General features: G+C 36.7%; 1 protein-coding gene across 7 annotated transcripts in view; it reads left to right on the plus strand.

Annotated features, from left to right (window-relative positions):
- Positions 1 to 18,948, plus strand: part of PPP6R3 (protein phosphatase 6 regulatory subunit 3) — a 55,562-nt gene that overhangs the window by 19,724 nt on the left and 16,890 nt on the right. For 2 of the 7 annotated variants that reach the window (XM_032690107.1, XM_032690111.1), the window contains exons 1-14: positions 127 to 252; positions 1,794 to 2,026; positions 3,401 to 3,587; positions 4,396 to 4,533; positions 5,045 to 5,110; positions 5,554 to 5,666; positions 6,370 to 6,483; positions 7,150 to 7,279; positions 9,029 to 9,181; positions 11,092 to 11,241; positions 11,733 to 11,797; positions 13,236 to 13,351; positions 13,736 to 13,821; positions 17,835 to 17,921. In XM_032690107.1, coding sequence (XP_032545998.1) covers positions 241 to 252; positions 1,794 to 2,026; positions 3,401 to 3,587; positions 4,396 to 4,533; positions 5,045 to 5,110; positions 5,554 to 5,666; positions 6,370 to 6,483; positions 7,150 to 7,279; positions 9,029 to 9,181; positions 11,092 to 11,241; positions 11,733 to 11,797; positions 13,236 to 13,351; positions 13,736 to 13,821; positions 17,835 to 17,921 — 1,650 coding nt within the window. In that variant the 5' untranslated portion in view covers positions 127 to 240. Of the gene's footprint in view, positions 1 to 123; positions 253 to 1,793; positions 2,027 to 3,400; positions 3,588 to 4,395; positions 4,534 to 5,044; positions 5,111 to 5,553; positions 5,667 to 6,369; positions 6,484 to 7,149; positions 7,280 to 9,028; positions 9,182 to 11,091; positions 11,242 to 11,732; positions 11,798 to 13,235; positions 13,352 to 13,735; positions 13,822 to 17,834; positions 17,922 to 18,948 lie in introns of those variants that run through there. The other 5 variants (XM_032690109.1, XM_032690108.1, XM_032690105.1 and 2 more) reach the window with 4 other exon arrangements.

Below are 18,948 nucleotides of genomic sequence, written 5' to 3' on the forward strand. Positions count from 1 at the left end.
ATTCAACACTGTGATAGGCTGATTCTAGAATACTGCCAGTGATAGTGCCTAAAAAAATTCTCTTCAGGGTTCCTGGATTTCCCTTTGGCACAGTTTATGTTGTTTATTTTTCCTTATTTCAAGGGACCTGGGCTCCTGTTGAGAAGTGATGGAATAATCTCTGGCCGGCACCTGACATGTTGAGGGAGCACCCCCTAAAAGAGCTTTCCTGGGAGACAGTTTGTGAAATAACACAGTAACATGTTTGCAGTAGTATGCCTCTTTTTTTGTTGTTGCTATTTTCAACTGTTGAATTTCTCTTAAATAAGTAACTGAGAAATCCATTGAATACTACTGAAATGAGCGTTAATCACTACAGAGGTATTTACATCTGAAATTAGTGTTGGTAGTGGTTACTTACAAGGATGGTACTTTCACTAATTGGGGCAAGGGGAGGGATTTGATCTACTTTCTAGAGGCTTAAAAATCCCAAGGAAAAAATATCCTGTGACTTTAATAATGCAGTACTTTCACTTGCTTACTTGTTTGTGTATAGCCTGAATACCCACAAGCTGATGTTTTTCATAACAAGTGTATAATTTGATTTAAGCTAATTTGTGAGATCAGGTGTATTAAACCCTTCTTGTAAGTTTACTAACACTTCTAGTACAAACTTTTTTTCTGCTTCTAAGCTGCTTAATACTTGCATGAGATCTCAGATAATTAAAAGTACTGAGACTGCAGTTGAATATCTCTCTACATTTCCTGGTTGATTTTATTTGACTCCTGTATCTTTAAACAGAAAGCGATGTAATCTAGGGACAGTTGTGTGTGTTACAACTTCTGAAATAAGGTGGTAATATGTGATCAGTATGTAGTGGTTAAAGCAACAATGAAAACCCTAAAAGCAATTAAAACTTCTCCATGGTGAATATACCAAGCTTTTCAATATTAAGCCTGAATACTGGAAGTCTTGCTAATTGCTGCTTCCAATTGTAAGGACAGGAAAGTTTTTTCTTACTGCTTTCTAGTAGCTCTTCAATCCACTTAAAATCTGTATTCACCTAAGACCAGTTAATCCTGCGTCAGAGGTCAAGTGTCATGTAAAAGCCCTCTTTTGGGGGCTTGAGGGGAATGAAACAGATGCTTATATTGAGCTTAATGAGAGGTGAAAGCAGGAATTTATTGGATATGTTGTAGACTGATATAATCTCTTCTGATAGCACAATTGTCTCAGCAGTAACTGTTTGCAAGGTGTCTTAGAGAAACAGAATTAACACAGAGATGCCAAAGCATTTTGTAGGAAAAGGTTAAATTGCACATCCTTATGCATCTCTGTCAACAGCTTCTTAAAATGTTTCAGTGGTTGGGGCCACTGTCCTTTGACATGTTTGTGTAACACATTTTATTGTCCTTTGTTGTTCCTCCTGTGTCAAGTTTGTGGAGACAGGGACAATGAGAATAAGTGTTGAAATTAGCTCCTGCACTTTGATGCGTGCTACCTAAAAGTGTAGCTTACTCCTTTGTAGGTGTTTTTTTCAATGGTGGGGGTGATACTGTAGAGCAGTTATGCACTGTCCACTTTATCTTCTCCCAGCTCTATTAATTGCTGAGCAAGTTGTTCTGAATCTGAGATCATAGATTAAAAACAAAGACTGGGAAAAGCAAATTCTATAAATTGCAAGCCAAAGTTATAATTTTTTCTTTAATATGAATTAGCATGTTCCTTTTGTGTAAGTAAAACCATGCCTAACTTTATCTTTGGATGTTAGAATAATGGCTATTGTTAATGTACTGCTGTTCTTCTTATACAGACCAGCATGTTTTGGAAATTTGATCTCCATTCGTCATCGCACATAGATACACTTCTAGAGAGAGAAGATGTAACACTGAAGGAATTGATGGATGAAGAGGATGTTCTGCAGGAGTGCAAGGCTCAGAATCGCAAACTTATAGAGTTTCTGCTGAAGTCAGAATGTTTGGAAGACTTAGTTTCATTTATTATTGAAGAACCACCTCAAGACATGGATGAAAAAATTCGATATAAGTAGGAAAACTTTTGGGATGGGAGAGATTTGGAGGGTGGAAAGAGATCTAACTTAACTTAGTTAATAGCGTGTTTTGAATCCCTGTGTGCTGGTGTGTAGTACAATGCTGCTATCTTTTAGATTAAGTTTGTATTCAAGAGACTTCATGGAACTTTTTAAATAAATAATTCTAATATTTGCATATTTTTCAAAGGGAAGCTTGTTGTCCAAACCAATTGCTGTCCAAAGGAGATGCAAAAAAAAGTCCAACCAGGACTCACATGAAGGATCTTATAGTTGTGATTAATAAAATAGTTGAATGAAAATCCCGTTTTGGGTAGTATAGTTCTGTGATTAGCTTTGTTTTATTGATTGGTAAGACATTTTGAAGCTGATTGTTGGAAGACCTGTAGTACTCCTTGGAAGAGTCTACTTAAGGTCTAATTGCTCATATTTTCCTGAGTATGGCCATGACTTCAGCTGGCTTGCTGAGAACGTTCAAACTCAAAAGTCAGTCTGGCAATTTGTGTGAAAGTACTTCTACTGCTCTGGCCTATTTTAATGTTGTCCATGCAGAAAGCTGCTTTTTTTTCTTAAAATGATGTGTAAAAAATATGTGAAATAAGATACACTTTTAGTTGCAGAACTTCACCATTTCTGGTAAACCAAACCTCCTGTAAGTGTTTCTAGTAGAGTCTGAAATTTAAGCATCTTTCACTTAGAAACCTTAAGCTGCCTATGTTGTCTAAAGGACCCTTAGCGTGAGTGGGTGATAGTCCTGTCAAATACAGGAAATTACTGGTGTTGATGGCTTTGTAGTTTAATTACTCAATGTTCTGAACTGTACTTCTGACTGTCATGAAGCAGTGTTAACTAGTTTTGCAGACTTTGTCAGATTTTGACCAGTTTACTGACTTTCAACATAATCGCCATGTATATTAGAAAATTTTGAAGATATGCCTTTTGACCTTTTTAATATAATCCCTGTTATATTAGAAAGGGGGAAACGCTTCTCCTTCCCGACTGTTGGTCCAGTACTATCAGTCTTCTTTAACTCCTTGATAACTTTTTTCTCTTTGAAAAAAAGTGGCTTCTGAAATGAGAGATCAGTACTTAAACAACTGGGTTTATAATAGATCTTAAAATAAAAGCTTGCTTTTTTCTTTCCCTACTTGCTTAGTGGTGTTCTGTTGATACTGAAGAGCAAAGTTATCTGTTTCTTGAAGGAAAACAGAGCTTGTGGGCTGAATGTGCAGTTTTGTTACCTTGTATTAGTTTGCGACTCTGCTGCAGACCCACCCTGCTTGAAAACTTGGTCAGAAGCCTTACTAGATTATGAAGTCAGAGCTGGAAGTATGACAGTGAGTGATGGATAATTTTTGTCTTTTCCCCAGATACCCAAACATATCGTGTGAGCTGCTTACATCAGATGTCTCACAGATCAACGATCGGCTGGGAGAAGAAGAATCCTTACTCCTGAAACTGTACAGCTTCCTCTTAAATGAATCTCCTCTAAACCCTCTACTGGCCAGTTTCTTCAGCAAGGTGTTAAGTATTCTGATAAGCAGAAAACCAGAACAGGTAATTGTTTACAAACTCCCCAATTTAACAAGTGCTGTTCTGCTTTAACACTGCATGTTTGAGGGATAGCAGCAGAGGCAAAAGAGAGCATTCAGCTTCCAGACTAGCTGAAGATGCTTTCTTATTGTGCACAGGATTAAAAAGTACACTTGGATGAGTAAAATGTATTTGATTCAGATTTGCCTGAGCTATTTATACGATCAGTGTGTGAGTGCTTACCTTTTGGCTTAGCTAAGCTCAGTGATGGTATGATGATATTTGTATTAATTGCTGTTAGAGGTGAAGGTAAATGACTTGAATCAGTGAGAGTAGGTTTGACTTGGTGTGAAGAATTATTATAGAACAAAGTGAGAAATGTTTGGAGTCCTTGCTCAGAAATGCTGCTTTACTCCATTCATGTGGCCCAATACTGCAAACAGCTGCAATGGCTTGCCTTTCAAACCTGAGATAGTCTTTGTATTATATTAAGGCTTTGCTGTGTTGAGCTTTGCTCACTAAGCTGGGATGAGAGTAATTCATATCAAAAAGAAAAACTGACTCTGCATTGAATTATAAGTAGGTTGTGATCAGCAAGCTGGGCTTGAGAGCAGGCCCTGGACATACTGCATGTAGTATGGATTTGCCCTGTGCCAGTTTTGCTACTCTCTATGCATGTATTATTTTATCTTGCCTTGTGCTGCAAGCTTTAAGTGGCAGAAGTTCTCATCTTTTTTGCCTGTTTGGTAGGAGAGAGAAAATAAAAGTGGTTGGTGTAATTTATCATATAAAATACAGAGAAGCAAATATAAGCTTACTTTTTAATTTCCAGATTGTGGATTTTTTAAAGAGGAAGCATGATTTTGTAGACCTCATTATTAAGCACATAGGGACCTCTGCTATCATGGATTTGTTGCTCAGGCTACTGACTTGCATAGAACCTCCACAGCCCCGGCAGGAAGTGCTAAACGTAAGTAAAATTCTCAGAATTTTTGTCTGACCTGTGATCTGTAAAATGGCTTATCTTCTGCTGGTGTTTCTAAGTTTATTTCTTAAATGTGCTGAAATTAGATGTGTGGGATTTTGTTTGGTTGTGGGGTTTTTTTGTATGCTTTGAGCTGACAGTACTTTTCCAGTGAAACCCCTGTGCTGCTGTGGGCAACTTAGAACCCAAATGTCTGGTCTCTTCCTCAGTCTTTAATATCTAACTTAACAACCAACAGATGCAATTTTAAGATTGTTTTGGACCTTACTGAACACGTTTTTTACATCAAAGTTTATTCTAAAATTATACCTAAGGCTTTCTTTTTTACTGTGGCTCAGAAACACTAATTTTACTTTTTCCCTTTTTTCTGAAGTATTGTTAGTCCGTGTTTAGAAGTATTGGCAATATGAGTTGGGGCAGCTGTCAAAAGGCTACTTTCAATTTTGTGAATTCATTCACTTGAAAAAAATTCTAACATCCACAAACACTTTTACAGTGGCTTAATGAGGAGAGAATTATCCAGCGGCTTGTGGAAATTGTACACCCATCTCAAGATGAAGATGTAAGTATTAGTCTGACACTCCTCTGAGTCTGTCTGTTCAGCTGTACAACATGGTGTTAGAACTTTTTCTTTTACTGTTTTCTGCTTGCTTTTTTCAGTAAGCTGGTTTCAGTATCTGTGTGGTCATTTGAGGGAGGGTGTGTGGTTTTATTTGCCTCCCTGCCCCCTTTTTGAGATCCGTATCAAAGCCTTATGCATACTTGGTGTTTGAAGATTCAACTCTAATGTTTTGCCACCTTAATACTGGAAGTAGATTCTTGGCTCATGTCTCAAGGTTATTTTTGTGTTGTTAAGCTTTAGTTATGACATAAAGCTACTGCTTGAATGTTTCTTGGGTAGGAGGGACTCTTGTCAATGTTGAAACTTTCACCTTTTTTAATTGAAGAATTGCAGTCCAGCACCTTGTTACTCTTCTAGTGAAAAGTGATGTTTTTCTGTTTCAGAGGCATTCAAATGCATCACAGTCACTCTGTGAAATTATTCGTCTAAGCAGAGACCAGATGTTACAAGTACAGAACAGCTCAGAACCAGATCCACTGCTGGCAAGTTTAGAGAAGTAAGTTGGTTTGAATTTATGATTTTATTCTCACTTTGTAAAAAAAAGTTTTTAACTTTTGAACTTGAAAACCTTCAGAAATGGCAAGCGCTGCTTTTCAGGTGAATTTTCTTGTCTACCCATCATCTGTTTGTGTACTTTGAAATAACTGGGCAAGGAAGCAGAGCCCCATCTGGAAGACTTCCTTGTGGTAGTGTGGGGAAGGAGTTGTCTTATTAAAATATTTTCTGTGCTGCCCAATTTTTTGGGATCTCACATGTGGAGGTCAGCTTGATACTGTGCAGACTAAACATGGAAGATTTTGACTTTGTTCTGTTACTTGTTCTGAGTTAATCTAAGTGTATGTTTCTGCCAGAGAAGATTCTCCTGTACTCCCTTCTCCCTTTTGCTGTTGTAGGTTTATGTGGCTGTTATGGCAAGCTGAACCAGGTTTTTGATCTGACTGAAAAATTCCCTTTTTTTTTTTTTTTTCTTTTCTTTTTTGGTCAGATCAAAAAACTAGATCAGTGGAAGGAATCAAAAAATATGATTGAGACACTGAGGATGGGAGTGATTGTCCTAGTGATACCTGCTAGCCTGGAATGGCTACTGGTTTTCTTGCTATTATCCCCATATTAATTTTATGTGGGCAAATGGTAGCTACTTCTGCTAACAGCTGTATCCTGAAAGTAGTGTTACCTGATGCCAATGCTTTTCTTTTCAGACAAGAAATCATAGAGCAGCTCCTGTCTAATATTTTTCATAAAGAAAAAAATGAATCTGCAATAGTCAGTGCAATCCAAATACTATTGACCTTACTTGAGACAAGACGACAGACGTAAGTGTTACTTTTTCACTTGAATTATGCCTGCAGTAGCAAGCATCTTCCATGTACTTGTGACCAAACCATTTCTGTGTCTGTTGTAGATGCAAAAGTAAAAACACAAACCAAGTGATTGTGGTTGGCTTTGCAATGCTTTAACTATATGACTAGTCTTTCTACAGTTTTTTCTGAAAGTTAGTTTAAGTGCCGCTTGACAGATCAGACTTACTACATTTCATCAGTTTATTTCGGGATACAAGGAATAGAGTAATTCTGTATAGTGCAGTGAGTGAGTATTGACTTCTTAAAAAGTTATTTGTCATGTTGTTACAACTTCATTTGGAGAAACTGCTGAACAGATCTCTCTGGTACATGCAACTTATGTTTGGGATAGACAAATGAAGCTATTCATCTGCCTCAGAAGAGCAAATAGAACTGTAATTTTTAATCTCAAAACTATTTTTGAGATTTCAAACCAATAAACCTAAAAATACTAAGGCTAGTGTTTGGGAAAATCTTGTTCAGCCATTACCTCACACTTAATTTATATACGTGAGGCATTGTTTTGGCATTGTTTACCTCTTCACTCTTTTCACATCCTTTTACATACTTTTACATACTTCAAAGATGTTTTACAACTTGTTTTGATATTAGTTATCAGATCCTACTTGTGTGTTTTAGGTTTGAAGGCCATATAGAGATCTGTCCTCCAGGCATGAGCAATTCCACATACTCTGTCAACAAAAGTGTTTTAGAAGCCATAAAAGCGCGACTTTCATCCTTCCATGAGCTCCTACTTGAGCCTCCAAAAGTAAGTGAAACTTTGTGTTACCAAATTAATTAAAGCAAGACTGTCACTATATGCTTGTGTTTTAGGCAGATTATAATAAAAAACAAAGCTTAGTCTGACAGCTTTCAGGCAGGTGCTCAGGCTACTTCCTAGCCTATTGTGAGCCTTGGCTCAGACAAATAAGAATAATGAACAGTAACATATTATGCTAATTGATCTGCTTTTCCAGCATAAATGTTGTTTAATTAGCAGAGTAGTCTTGAAGAATTAATTCTTTCTGAAAGCAATCAGAAGAGATTTGCTATACACACACACACACACACACACACACACACATATATATATATATGTATATTCTCAAGTTGGGTCCAGTTTTCTGTTTGGAAATCCTATCTCGAGAGGAAACACAGACTATGGATGCTTCAGTTGTTTAGGATTTTGCCATGGTCGACATTAGACCTGCACAATTCTCTGGTCTTTCTCAGAACCCAAGTAGACCAGCTCCATGACACATCTGTGTGTCCTAGGCATGTTAAATTCCTTGGGCTTTTTAACTGATTTAAGCAACTTTATTTATGTCTTGATCTTGAAAAAGATAAAAAGTGTGTAAATAGGGAGTATACCTATGATCCATTGGTATTTTTCACTCACATTTTCACGGCAGAATTTCAGCTGGAGCATGGCACCCTGAACTGGGTGCCCCAGTTTTTAACAAAGAGGGACCTGTGGACCAAAGTGCACGTGAAGACCAGAGGTGTATGAAAATACCTGATAGGGAGTCAAGGTAGTGTTAAAGATGAAAACAGTTTATGAATGCAAAAGAGGTAATAAAATGCAAAGAAACTATCTTATACTTAGTGCAACAACATGGCAACGTACCGGTCTATATTATGTAAAAGCAGGGTCACATAAGGTACTTGAACAATTTCTGATTGTTGGACTTACTTAGCATTTGAATAAATCAGCTGGTAAAGTTGCTCATTTTGAACCCTAGTTAAATGAGCATCCTTAGATATTTGCCTGGTTTGAGAAATGGACAAAATGAGCTAAGAGGATGTCAGTCATCATTTTCTGATGCAAGGGTGGCATTTTCTGATGCTAGTGAGGCAATGCTATGACATCTAGGGTTACAGTAGGCAGTACTGGTCTCCTTGTCAAAATGTGTTTATGTCTTAGGATAGGGAGACATTTTCATTATGAATTCCCCTGTTCATTTCACATTTGCTGCTGATTCTTCCTACTGGCTGGCACTGTGACCACACTTCTGGTTTGTTAACCAGCTAAAATTAGAGTAAGACACCAGAGATGCTGGTTGCTTAATGAAATTGTTTTCAAGTATATGAAGTTAGGGTTGCTGAGGCATTATGATAAATTTATAGACTGTCCACCTAGCTGTTTTGTGTATATTGCAGCAATGTAGACTATAGCGGGATCAACTAGTGGGAATCATTTCTTAGGAACCAGCTCCTAATTCAGGGTTGAGAAGACTTCATCTCCTTTGAGATCCTGTGTGTAGTTAACAATAACTTTTACAAAGTCATTGTTTTCATGTGGCTGGTTTTAGTGCTTCCTGTCTTTGGAATTAAAATAAGCGATAGTGTTTGGAATTAAAACTATTTTTTTGCAGTGTGAAGGTAAGACAGTTGTTCAAGGACTACTTGTACTTATTTTTAAGCACTACTTCGTCAATTGTTTGTAGTAATGATGAGCTGATTTTTTTTTTTAAATATTTTAATGGGTTTTATGTATGTTATCTTGTTTCTTTTCCAGAAAAGTGTCATGAAGACAACCTGGGGTGTACTGGATCCACCTGTGGGAAACACGCGTTTAAATGTGATTAGATTAATATCTAGCCTTTTGCAGACGAATACAAGCAGTGTGAATCAGGAGCTTATAGAACTTAACAGCATAGGAGTAATACTGGTAAGAACTTAATGCTGTCTTCTTTATTTCTATAGATTGCTATTAGGATCTTGTCTGACTTTTCTGTCACTGCAGAAAATCTTCCAACCTAACTTTTCAGCATGTTTGTATTGTGATTACTATTGCTTGGTTTAAGAACTTTTAAGATTGGATTTTACTGTTAAATTAATCTATCTGAAGTCAGTGTTCTTCTATGATCACTTAAATGGTTCTTGTTTGTAACACCTTTATAAATACCTGAAGTGGTTTTCTTCATAAGCTTATTTTCACTTGTATGTTCTCAAGTTTTCAGCCACGTTCAAGGCTTCACTGCTGTTTTCATTCTTTATCTAAGTTGTTCCCTCAGAACCCCTTTTCCTCACTTAATTTATGGCCCACCAGATGGTATCTCAGCACTGTCCTATAAAGGAAGCTTGTACACCTTCAAACCTCAAAGCACAATGAACTCAGTTAACTCGCTGCTCTTTGCTGATGTACTTTGAGTACTTCCTACCTTATGCTTCCACTATAGCAGGTGTATTCTTTGTGTTTAGGTTCACCCAAGAAATTCAAGTGTTTGTATTGATTGAAAAGTAACTAGCAAATCATGTAGAACTTAAACTAGTTTCTGAACAGCATGTAAACTTTAAGTAGGCAGTTGCAAACTTAAGGTGTAAATACTGTCTCTACCCCAAATCGTTTTAGTCCAAAATCCCTTTTTCCTGCAACTGATTAATACAGTATGAGTGAAATGTTTTCATCTCAGATTTTTTTCACAGTTGGGTTTGCAGGCAGGTGCTAACTTACGTATAAATAGCTAATTTCATTGTAGCCGAAGTTTTTCCTGGGTCCATTGTCTAAGGGAACATACATGCTATGAATACTTGTATGTTTTTATAATTAGATTATTTTGTAAACTAAATTCAACGAGGTTCAAACTCACTTTTCTGTTGCAGATTTTACATAATGAAAAAAGGAATTGTAGCCACATAAACCTCGGTGCTTCATGCTGTTACCTGAAACAATGCACGTTTTACTGTGCAGACCTGCCCGTTAGGAAAAGTTATGGGAGGATGTCATTAATTTAGGAGGACTGAAAGAAGATTGAAGACCTTTAGCTGTACTTTGAATGAGACTAAAATTGTTTAATGCTGTTCCAATCATTGCATATGTTTCCATAACTCATTTCCCTTTACCAGTGACAAAAATCATTTGAGCTTTTTAGTAAGTAGTCTAAAATAACTAAGCATAAAGCTTGGAAAAAATCTTTCCCATGTTTAAAAGAAAAAATGGGGAGAAGCAGGAACATGACTAAATGAACGCTGCTTATTGTGTCTCAACCTCAGTGTTTGTCTTGTGCCTTGTTAATCTTAAACTGCATCTAGATTATCTGAGGTAGCTTTCTGTAATATAAGAATAAAATTAGTAGGTGATGGGTTCAAAATAGATAGTATCTTGTAAGGAATCTCATGCAAGTGAGGAGCACATTTATAAAAAGGTACTGTAGGTGCTAGGAAGGTTAAGTGAACTCAAGAAAGAGAAATCTGTCAAGGACTCCTAAGGTCATAAACAACCCTTCTGACTCTGGGATTTTTTGGCCTGCAGCTAGCAGAAGCAGTGTAAGTGTGGCGCATCATTTGTCCCAGTCTTTGTAGTCTGAAAGTGCATTACTGGTGACACCTGCAATAAATCCCATTACAACTGAGTTCTTGTTCTGATCTAGGATAGTATCCCTTGGTTTTAGATAATGGCAAGCACAAGAATTAGTGTTTTTGTAGGTAACATTTTTTCTTGCGTAATAATACTTAGTGTTGGACCTAAAGAATTTTTTCCAGTGTAGTCATTTCATATGATTTGGTGGGGTGAGACAATCGGTTATGTTTAATGAAAAGATCTTGATTTTTATAAACCTTGGTGAATTTGTTTTTCAGGACATGTTTTTTAAGTATACATGGAATAACTTTCTGCACACTCAAGTAGAAATCTGTATTGCATTGATTCTTGCAAGTCCTCTTGAAAGCACGGACAATGGCACAATTACAGATCAGGATTCCACTGGGGACAATCTCTTATTGAAACATGTGAGTTGTGTTTTTTGTGAATCTCTTGAATTTTCCTGTTTCCAGGCTATTGTAGCAGTTACTTTTATATAAATATACCCCTTTTTTATTTTATGTATAGAGCAAACAAGAATATCTTTCTGTTTTTACTTAAAATATCAGTTCAGGGTGTCAAACCTGAAACTGCCATAGAGTAGATTTTTTGCTGCCCCAAAGTGAGCACATGCGCAGAGCTGCAACTGTTTATTTTCCTTGAAGTTCCTCCTATTTTTAAGAATTAAAATAGTTATTTCAATTGCTTTGTGCTACTACAACTCAGCACTTACAGAGAGGAGTAGAAATACTATGGGTTTAGCTTTTAGGTTTCTGTCTGCGGTCTGACTGTTGCTTCTGAACTTTAAATCCTCTAATGGAAGTATAAATTTAGTTGTCTTTTGGACTTTAGTATCAACTGTAAATGTGTAATAGTGTTCCATTTTACTGCTACTAAGCATATTTTGCTTTTTTGACAGCTCTTCCTTAAGTGCCAATTAATAGAAAGAATACTTGAAGCATGGGAGATGAATGAGAAGAAACAGTGAGTAATTAGTTTTCTCATTCCCTGCAATTGTCTACATAAGAATTGAATTATGAAATGAAGGTATAACCAATTCAGAAGTGATCTGACCAGTTCTGAAATGACTTAGATGTTTGTATTTGAATTAAAGCTTTCTCTCATACTTTTTGTAGCATTCTAATACTTTTCTGTCTGACCATCTGAGAATGCAATAGTTGTCATTCTTGCCATGTATAAGATATTGCTATGATCTTTAAAGTTTACCCATGTTCAAGTGCAGAAACATATTGTAAGTTTTGAGAGGACAGGAAATACTTTTCCCGAGTAAGCAATTGAGAATTATTTATGATGTGACAGACTGGGCAGCATTCAGATGCCTAAGTAGTAAAAGCCAAGTCCTCAGCAATGGAATACCTTCTAAAAGTATGCATTGAAAAGGATATAAGTTTCAAGTAGCTAATGTTATCTGAAACACTTTTTATAGCAGGTGAAAAAATCTCAAGTCATCACCTGAGGTGGTAAAACAGTTCTCTGAAGGCTCATACGTTTGGCTCAGGAGATACTGAACAGTAGATGTTAGTTCTGACTTGTCAACATACTGAATTAGCTAACTAGGATAGTGCTGCAGGTTTGCTAGTGTGTTATTTGAGACAGTTCCACTTCCCCAAACATTCCTGTTCCTATCTTATGTGAATCAGTAAATATATGGCTAATGTAACTGACCTGGAAATAAGGATGCTGAAGAGGAGGGTAGAAAAAAAAGCAGTGTGACTTTAAGTAACTGTAGGAGACATGCTCTCCCTAATGTCTTCTGATAATAGGTATTCAGAGCACTGTTCTAACATCTGGTAATTCCTGTTTCTGCAAAGCAGTTCTGTCGTAAATATTCAAATAGCTTTGTAATTTTATCTTTGGTAAACATGTAAATGTCATTCCTAAATTTCAGGATAGCAATGGTCCTAACTTAAATTGATATGCTCAATGTAATGTTAAGAAGCTCTGAAATACTAAAGCACACATAAGAATTCTTTTCCCTTTTGATCATGGGCTCAAAGCTCTGAGGGAATGTTTGGTGTACTGTGGTTTTGCAAAATGCTCTCAGCAACAGAAATTTCCTAAAAACTGTGGATCTGTTGCTAATTTGGTCATTATTTTGATAATACTGTACATTTTTCTTTCTACATACACACACAAATATTGAAGTATTTGCATTTCCTTCTTGGTACTTTACGTGCTTGTTAAGTATCCTAAACTGGCTCAGGGTAGTGACACCAGTTGATACCTTAAATTCTTGAGTATTTTTGTGAACCTTTGGTTTTAAAATCCAACTCTTTAGCTTAAGAACACCTATGCTATTAGTCATATGTGGCATCTTGACTCTGGTAGAGTGTTTTATAACAGAATATAGCAGCACAGTTGCTCTGAGTGTGGGCAGTTGAATTCCTTTTGTCTCTTGCAGGGCTGAAGGAGGAAGACGGCACGGCTACATGGGTCACCTGACAAGGATAGCAAACTGCATTGTGCATAGTACAGATAAGGGGCCAAACAGTACACTAGTCCAGCAGCTCATTAAAGGTATTGATTAATGGTCTTACATTTGTTTTCATAGCTTTCATTATCAAGTGCTGAGGAAATTAATCAAACTTAAATTAAAAGGATAAAATAAGAAAAGATTGATTACTTCTGAAACATTCAATTTAAAACCAGCTGTCCTGAAGCATATGCTTAAGTATTTTTTTTTTTCAAATGGTATCAAAGCTGCCTGAAATAGATGCAAAGAGATGCTGACCTGCTTAATTTGGACTTGTTTGCTAGGTGGAGTAATCTTTATGGATTTAGGAGGATGTATCTGTTCTTACCAGTATTTTCGGTAGAGTGGAAGAAAACATTTGAAAATTAAGTGTTGCTTCCTTGTTGATAGTATCAAAGTGGTTTGGGTTTTTTTGTTTCCTGTGCTAGAGCTTCCAGAAGATGTCAGAGAGCGATGGGAGACATTCTGCACAAGCTCTTTAGGAGAAACTAACAAGAGGAATACAGTGGACCTGGTAAGTAGTGATGGATAAAGTAGGAAAATTGCTGCTACTTTACTTGGGCTCTGGTTTCTTTTTGTCAACAGCATGGTCAGTCTTCCAAAATACTATGTACTTATGAGAAATCTATCTAGTTGCTGAGCTATGGAACTGATAATTCTTTAGTATACTTTTCAACTAAAGCCATATCATTAATATTTTGTATGGGAATAATGCAGAAGTTCACTTTGTAATAGGTAATCCCTGACAATCTCCAAGAATGAGGACTTCTTTACAGCTTCAAGTTAGTGTCCTTGAAAGCTCCTGTCTGCTTGAAGAGTACAAACTAAAAGTGTAGGAGCTAGTGTTAATTGCTTTATCTACAGGATGTAAATGACCCTATGTAAGTTTAATGGGAATATACTACCTGTGTTCTACTGCATGTGTTACTGACCTTGCTTAAGTCACATAGCTTTGCATACTCCTGTGCACCTGCCACGTTCCTTCTGCATGCAGCTTTAATGATTACACTTTTAGAAAAGTGCTAAACTTAAGTAGAAGTACCAAGAGGTTTTGTGTAATCATGTTAAACATACAGTTTAAGAGTAGTCACTTGGAGACTTTAATAAGCAGAGGCTGTTTCCAATGTCAACAGATCAATTCTTGAATTTTAATATACCTGACTTCTCCAGGAATGCAGTGCATTCCATGTGCCTTCATTAATTAACTTGTGCTGGTCCTAAATTAATTGGGCTATAAAACGAATAGTTTGTTGTATTTGCTATTTCAATATAGTAACTGGAGCATAATGCTAACAGGTCTCAGTAGAAGCAATAGAAAATTCATCTGAAACTGTGCCACTTGTGGACAGGACCAAATGATGTACATAAAGCAATTTTTCTTGATCCTGTGAATGCAAAGAAGTGCATACTGCTTGTAGATTAATGTTATTTTTCCTCTGGTTGGAAACTGCTTGGTCAAGACCAAGAGAAGGATTATGTGAAGAGGAAGAATTTTAGGCTGACTTACAATAAATAACAGTAATGAGCTCTTTAGATATGTAATCATTTGCTTAGATGTACTTGGTGTAACAACAGTAAAACTTAATTGAAAACTTATCTCCAAACTCCACAATTTTCAGTATAATAGAAATACAAAGCATTAAAACAATTTCTTTTGTCTGAAATGCCATCTGGAAAACTTGGTTTTGGAATTTCTGAAGTCAGGCTTTGTTTCTGCTTGTGTGATTGATTCCCATGAACCTAGGAGATTAGCATTTAGTTCAAAGATAGTCAGTAATGGACAGTACAAAGTGTAGGAGATATAAAAAGACAGATCTCATAGAAAACTCAGCTTATTGTTTGGCTGAGTGAGGTTTAAGTATGGTTATTGTTTTAGTGTATCCTGAAAGCACAGTTTCACAGTATTTCTTCCCAGTCATACTGTTCCCTACTGTCCCCCGTACTTTCGATCTGTGATTTGGTCTCTATGGATTTGTCCATAGGCAAATAAACCTGGACAAGTTGGTATGTCTGAGTGTTCAAGCTCTTCTGCAAGTTGATGAAAATATCCTTTTCAAGTTCAAACAGGAACTTAGCAGAACTAGTGTTTATATCTGACAAATCATACACTTGATGTAAAGTGCAGATTTTTCAATGTCCCTAGAGCAAGATCTTTAGCACACATTTCTTAATTTTCTATGAATTAGTCTTATACTTGTTGTTGAGTAGATGAGTAGACTTCTTTACTTGGTTCAGGGTTTTTCTGTGCTAAGCAAGACATTGAGCAAAATATATCAGACACTGATTCCTGACCTGAATGAAAGAACTATGATTTACTGTTAAACTTGATCTTCAGTCAACTTGCTGAATTTACAATGCTCTGACACACCCTTATACTGTAAGGTTAACTAAAAAATATGTCACTGAGTTGGCTGTGTGAATGCTGTGGAAATAACTGATCTTGTGAGTACTCAGTGTTTCAGTTACTTGGTGATTAGCGACAGCTATTTTACTGTAATGGAGCAAGGTATGTCTTCTGGGGTTCATGTATAATGAGCTGCTTCTGCAGTCATGAAACTGTTCTTTTTCAGTTGTTATATTGTAAGTCTATCAACACTTTATCAGTTTTACTCCCTTTCTCCCTCTTTAGGTTTTACTGTCTTTCAGACAAGTTCTTGTTACATTTTCTGTAACAACAGTAATTGCAGACTTAGAAGTGAGCATGCAGAACTGTCTCAGAGTTTCTCCAAAACACTTGACAGAATTTACAGGAAGTGGAAGTTTACTTTTGTTTTTTCAGTGCTAATTGTCCTTCTGGTAGAAGGTAGCAGTATTTCCCTAGGCTTTCCTACTTACACTTACCTAGCTGAAGATTAAACAAATATAGAGTAAATGTTGATTTTCAATTTAGACAAGGTGCATTAATGATGCTGGTACAATAAGGAACGATATAAAGCTTGTAATACTAGGTTTCTACTAGAGACTTTGTGTAACTTTCCATGTGTCTCTGTGGCATCCTTCCAGTATTACTCATGGTACTGAAAGTTTCTGAGGTATACCTAAAGACTAGGTGAGGAAAATATACCTACCCAAGCCTAAAAGTAACAGTCTCCAGGACAAACTGTTCATGTTTACCTTAAGAATTACCATGTAGTTCCTTTCATTTAAGGAAATCCTTCTCAGTGTTACCAGGAAATGAGGCAAAAAAAGTCACACGTAAGAATGAATTATTTGTGGGAAGTGCTGGTGCTGTGTTAGTGTTAGAAAGTGACTGGGCTGAACAGTGAGGAGCTCTAATTGTTATGTGCTGCACTTTGCAAGTGAACATTCCCACTCCTTTCCCTGACATCATTCTATCATTTATTTATTAGAGTGGAGTAATGTTAGTTTCTTTTCATATTTATTCTTCAATAAATAACCTGTGAGGGAAGTTGGGACCAAATGATCTCTAAGGTCCATTCTAACCCTTAGCATTCTATGATCTAAGCTCTTATGTCCTCTTGAGTGCCAAAGGGAGATTTTTGAGGAGAAAGTACTGTCTAGCCAAGAGTCCTGAGCTTGTTTCTTTTACAGTAGTAAGGGCAAGATTTTTACTGGAGATGAACTTGTTCATTAGTAGTAACTAATACTAAATAAACAGCTTCTTACTTGGGTTTGAGTGTCTTTTTTCCACAGCAAGTTGCAATTGTAGAAGGGATAGGTGTATTAACTTTTGTCCTCTCAAAATGTTCCACATGAGGGTGGCAGTATCTAGGGCAGCTCATGTCATGGTATGGAATGCCATAGAAGTGCCTTGAAGTATACAGGCTTGTCTCATATGAAGCTTTGTATGTGTTTCAGTACTCCCTCCGAATAGACTTGTATTTAAAAAAAAAATAAGAAGAATCCGTGAGCCACCTGACATCACTTGAGAATCTGTAGCATGAAATTCTAGGAGTGTGAAAAATAATGCAGTTTATTATAGTGCAGTATAAACTGCAGTATAAACTTTGTCTTCTGTAGATTTGCTTTTTACTAGTTCTCCCTCATAGAGTGTGTCTTAAAGGTCAGCTGCTGCTAGTGTTACTTCAGTTAATTGCTGTCCCAGCCTAAAACTAGTTTTGGAGTGCTGTTCTGATTGAAAATGAGTACTTCTAAGAACATGTTGCTTAAGTAGCAGTGTCACCAAACAAACTATTCCCGCTAGTTATGTCATATCATCAAAAAAAATATTTTCTTTCATTACTGTTGTTTAAAACAGTGGCTACTGTGGCATCAACTCCGAAGACAAGGTTCAGGTTTTGTCTCGTTTAGTTTTAGATAACTGTCAGCTGTAAGACTGGCTTTTTTATGTTAAATAGTCATTTTGAAGTAGTCAGAATCTTTAATTTCATGTATGTGATAATGCCATGGAGATATTTCAGGGTCTGTTTTATGTGTTATTACAGTTGGTAAAAATCAATAGTTCAGTTTCTTGTTTTGATACACAACTAAAGATTCAGCCAGATGGTGCGAGTGTACCTGAGTGTCTGTCACAGGCTGTGCAAGTGACCACCTTTCTTTGTGTAGGTCACTACCTGCCACATCCACTCCTCCAGCGATGATGAAATCGACTTTAAAGAAACTGGCTTCTCACAGGATTCTTCCTTGCAGCAGGTGAGTTGAATTCTTTTAACAGTTTAAGTTGCTCTTTCTGTACGAGTAAATTAAGATGTTTTTAAAAAAAGCAAAGGAACTTGTATTTATCTTGCCAGCAAATATAAATCTAGAAAGTTTAAGATAAATGACATGTGTGCATGCACACAACTGTGTCTTATCGAACTCATAATATGCATCTCTTTGAATTCTTTCACTGATGGTGAAAGAGTGGGAGCCATGTGGCACAAGATTGCCGATAGATCCCTTAGGTGGAACGCATTCCTTGGCTGGGTTACTAATAAATCTTTCAGCTCACACTGACAGCTGTGTAGTAACTACCTAGTCTAGGACTGGCTTTAGTATTGTATGCATCTTCTATAGTTTTTATAATAAGTAATTGCTTGTCTAAGTTTGAATTGTGGGTGGTGGCTCAAGCTTTAAAATCTGATGCATTTTTATCTAATTAAGTGCTTTTGTACGTGTAAGGTGCACCTGAATAAAAACTTGATAAGTTGGGTGCTATCTGTAGCAGCTTTAGTGAGAAAGTAAGATCTTCTAATATCTCTGTGCTTTTCATGCATCCCCTTAGTGACCTGCTGTGCCTAGGCAATCCCAGCAGTTCCAGGTAGTTAAACTGGAGAAATGCAGATGGTCCAGTGCTGCTTCTTTCAAGTTTGTCTTGCTGTATACCTCCTCCTTTTATATATATTTTCTTTTTCCTTCAGTTTTCATAATGCCTTAATCTAAATTTGGGGGTTTTTGACCGTTCTTTTGTTTTCTTTCTATATTCACTGTGTTCAACTTTACCACCATACTGTGTCCCTTCAGCTACTGGGGCAAAAAACCAAGAGCGTTGACATGACAGCTTTATTCCCTAGAATATCTTAGCATTGACTGACTTTACACATGGAAATAACATTATTAAAAGTCCCTAGAGAATGTGTGATAATTTGTAATTTATAGTCCTGGGAAATAAGAGACAAAAACTATTGTTATGGATAGGAGAAGATGGCCTCATGTACCTTAATGTGTATGTTCCCATCTC

This window comes from Chiroxiphia lanceolata, chromosome 6, assembly GCF_009829145.1.
Source record: "Chiroxiphia lanceolata isolate bChiLan1 chromosome 6, bChiLan1.pri, whole genome shotgun sequence".
Classification (NCBI taxonomy): Eukaryota; Metazoa; Chordata; class Aves; order Passeriformes; family Pipridae; genus Chiroxiphia; species Chiroxiphia lanceolata.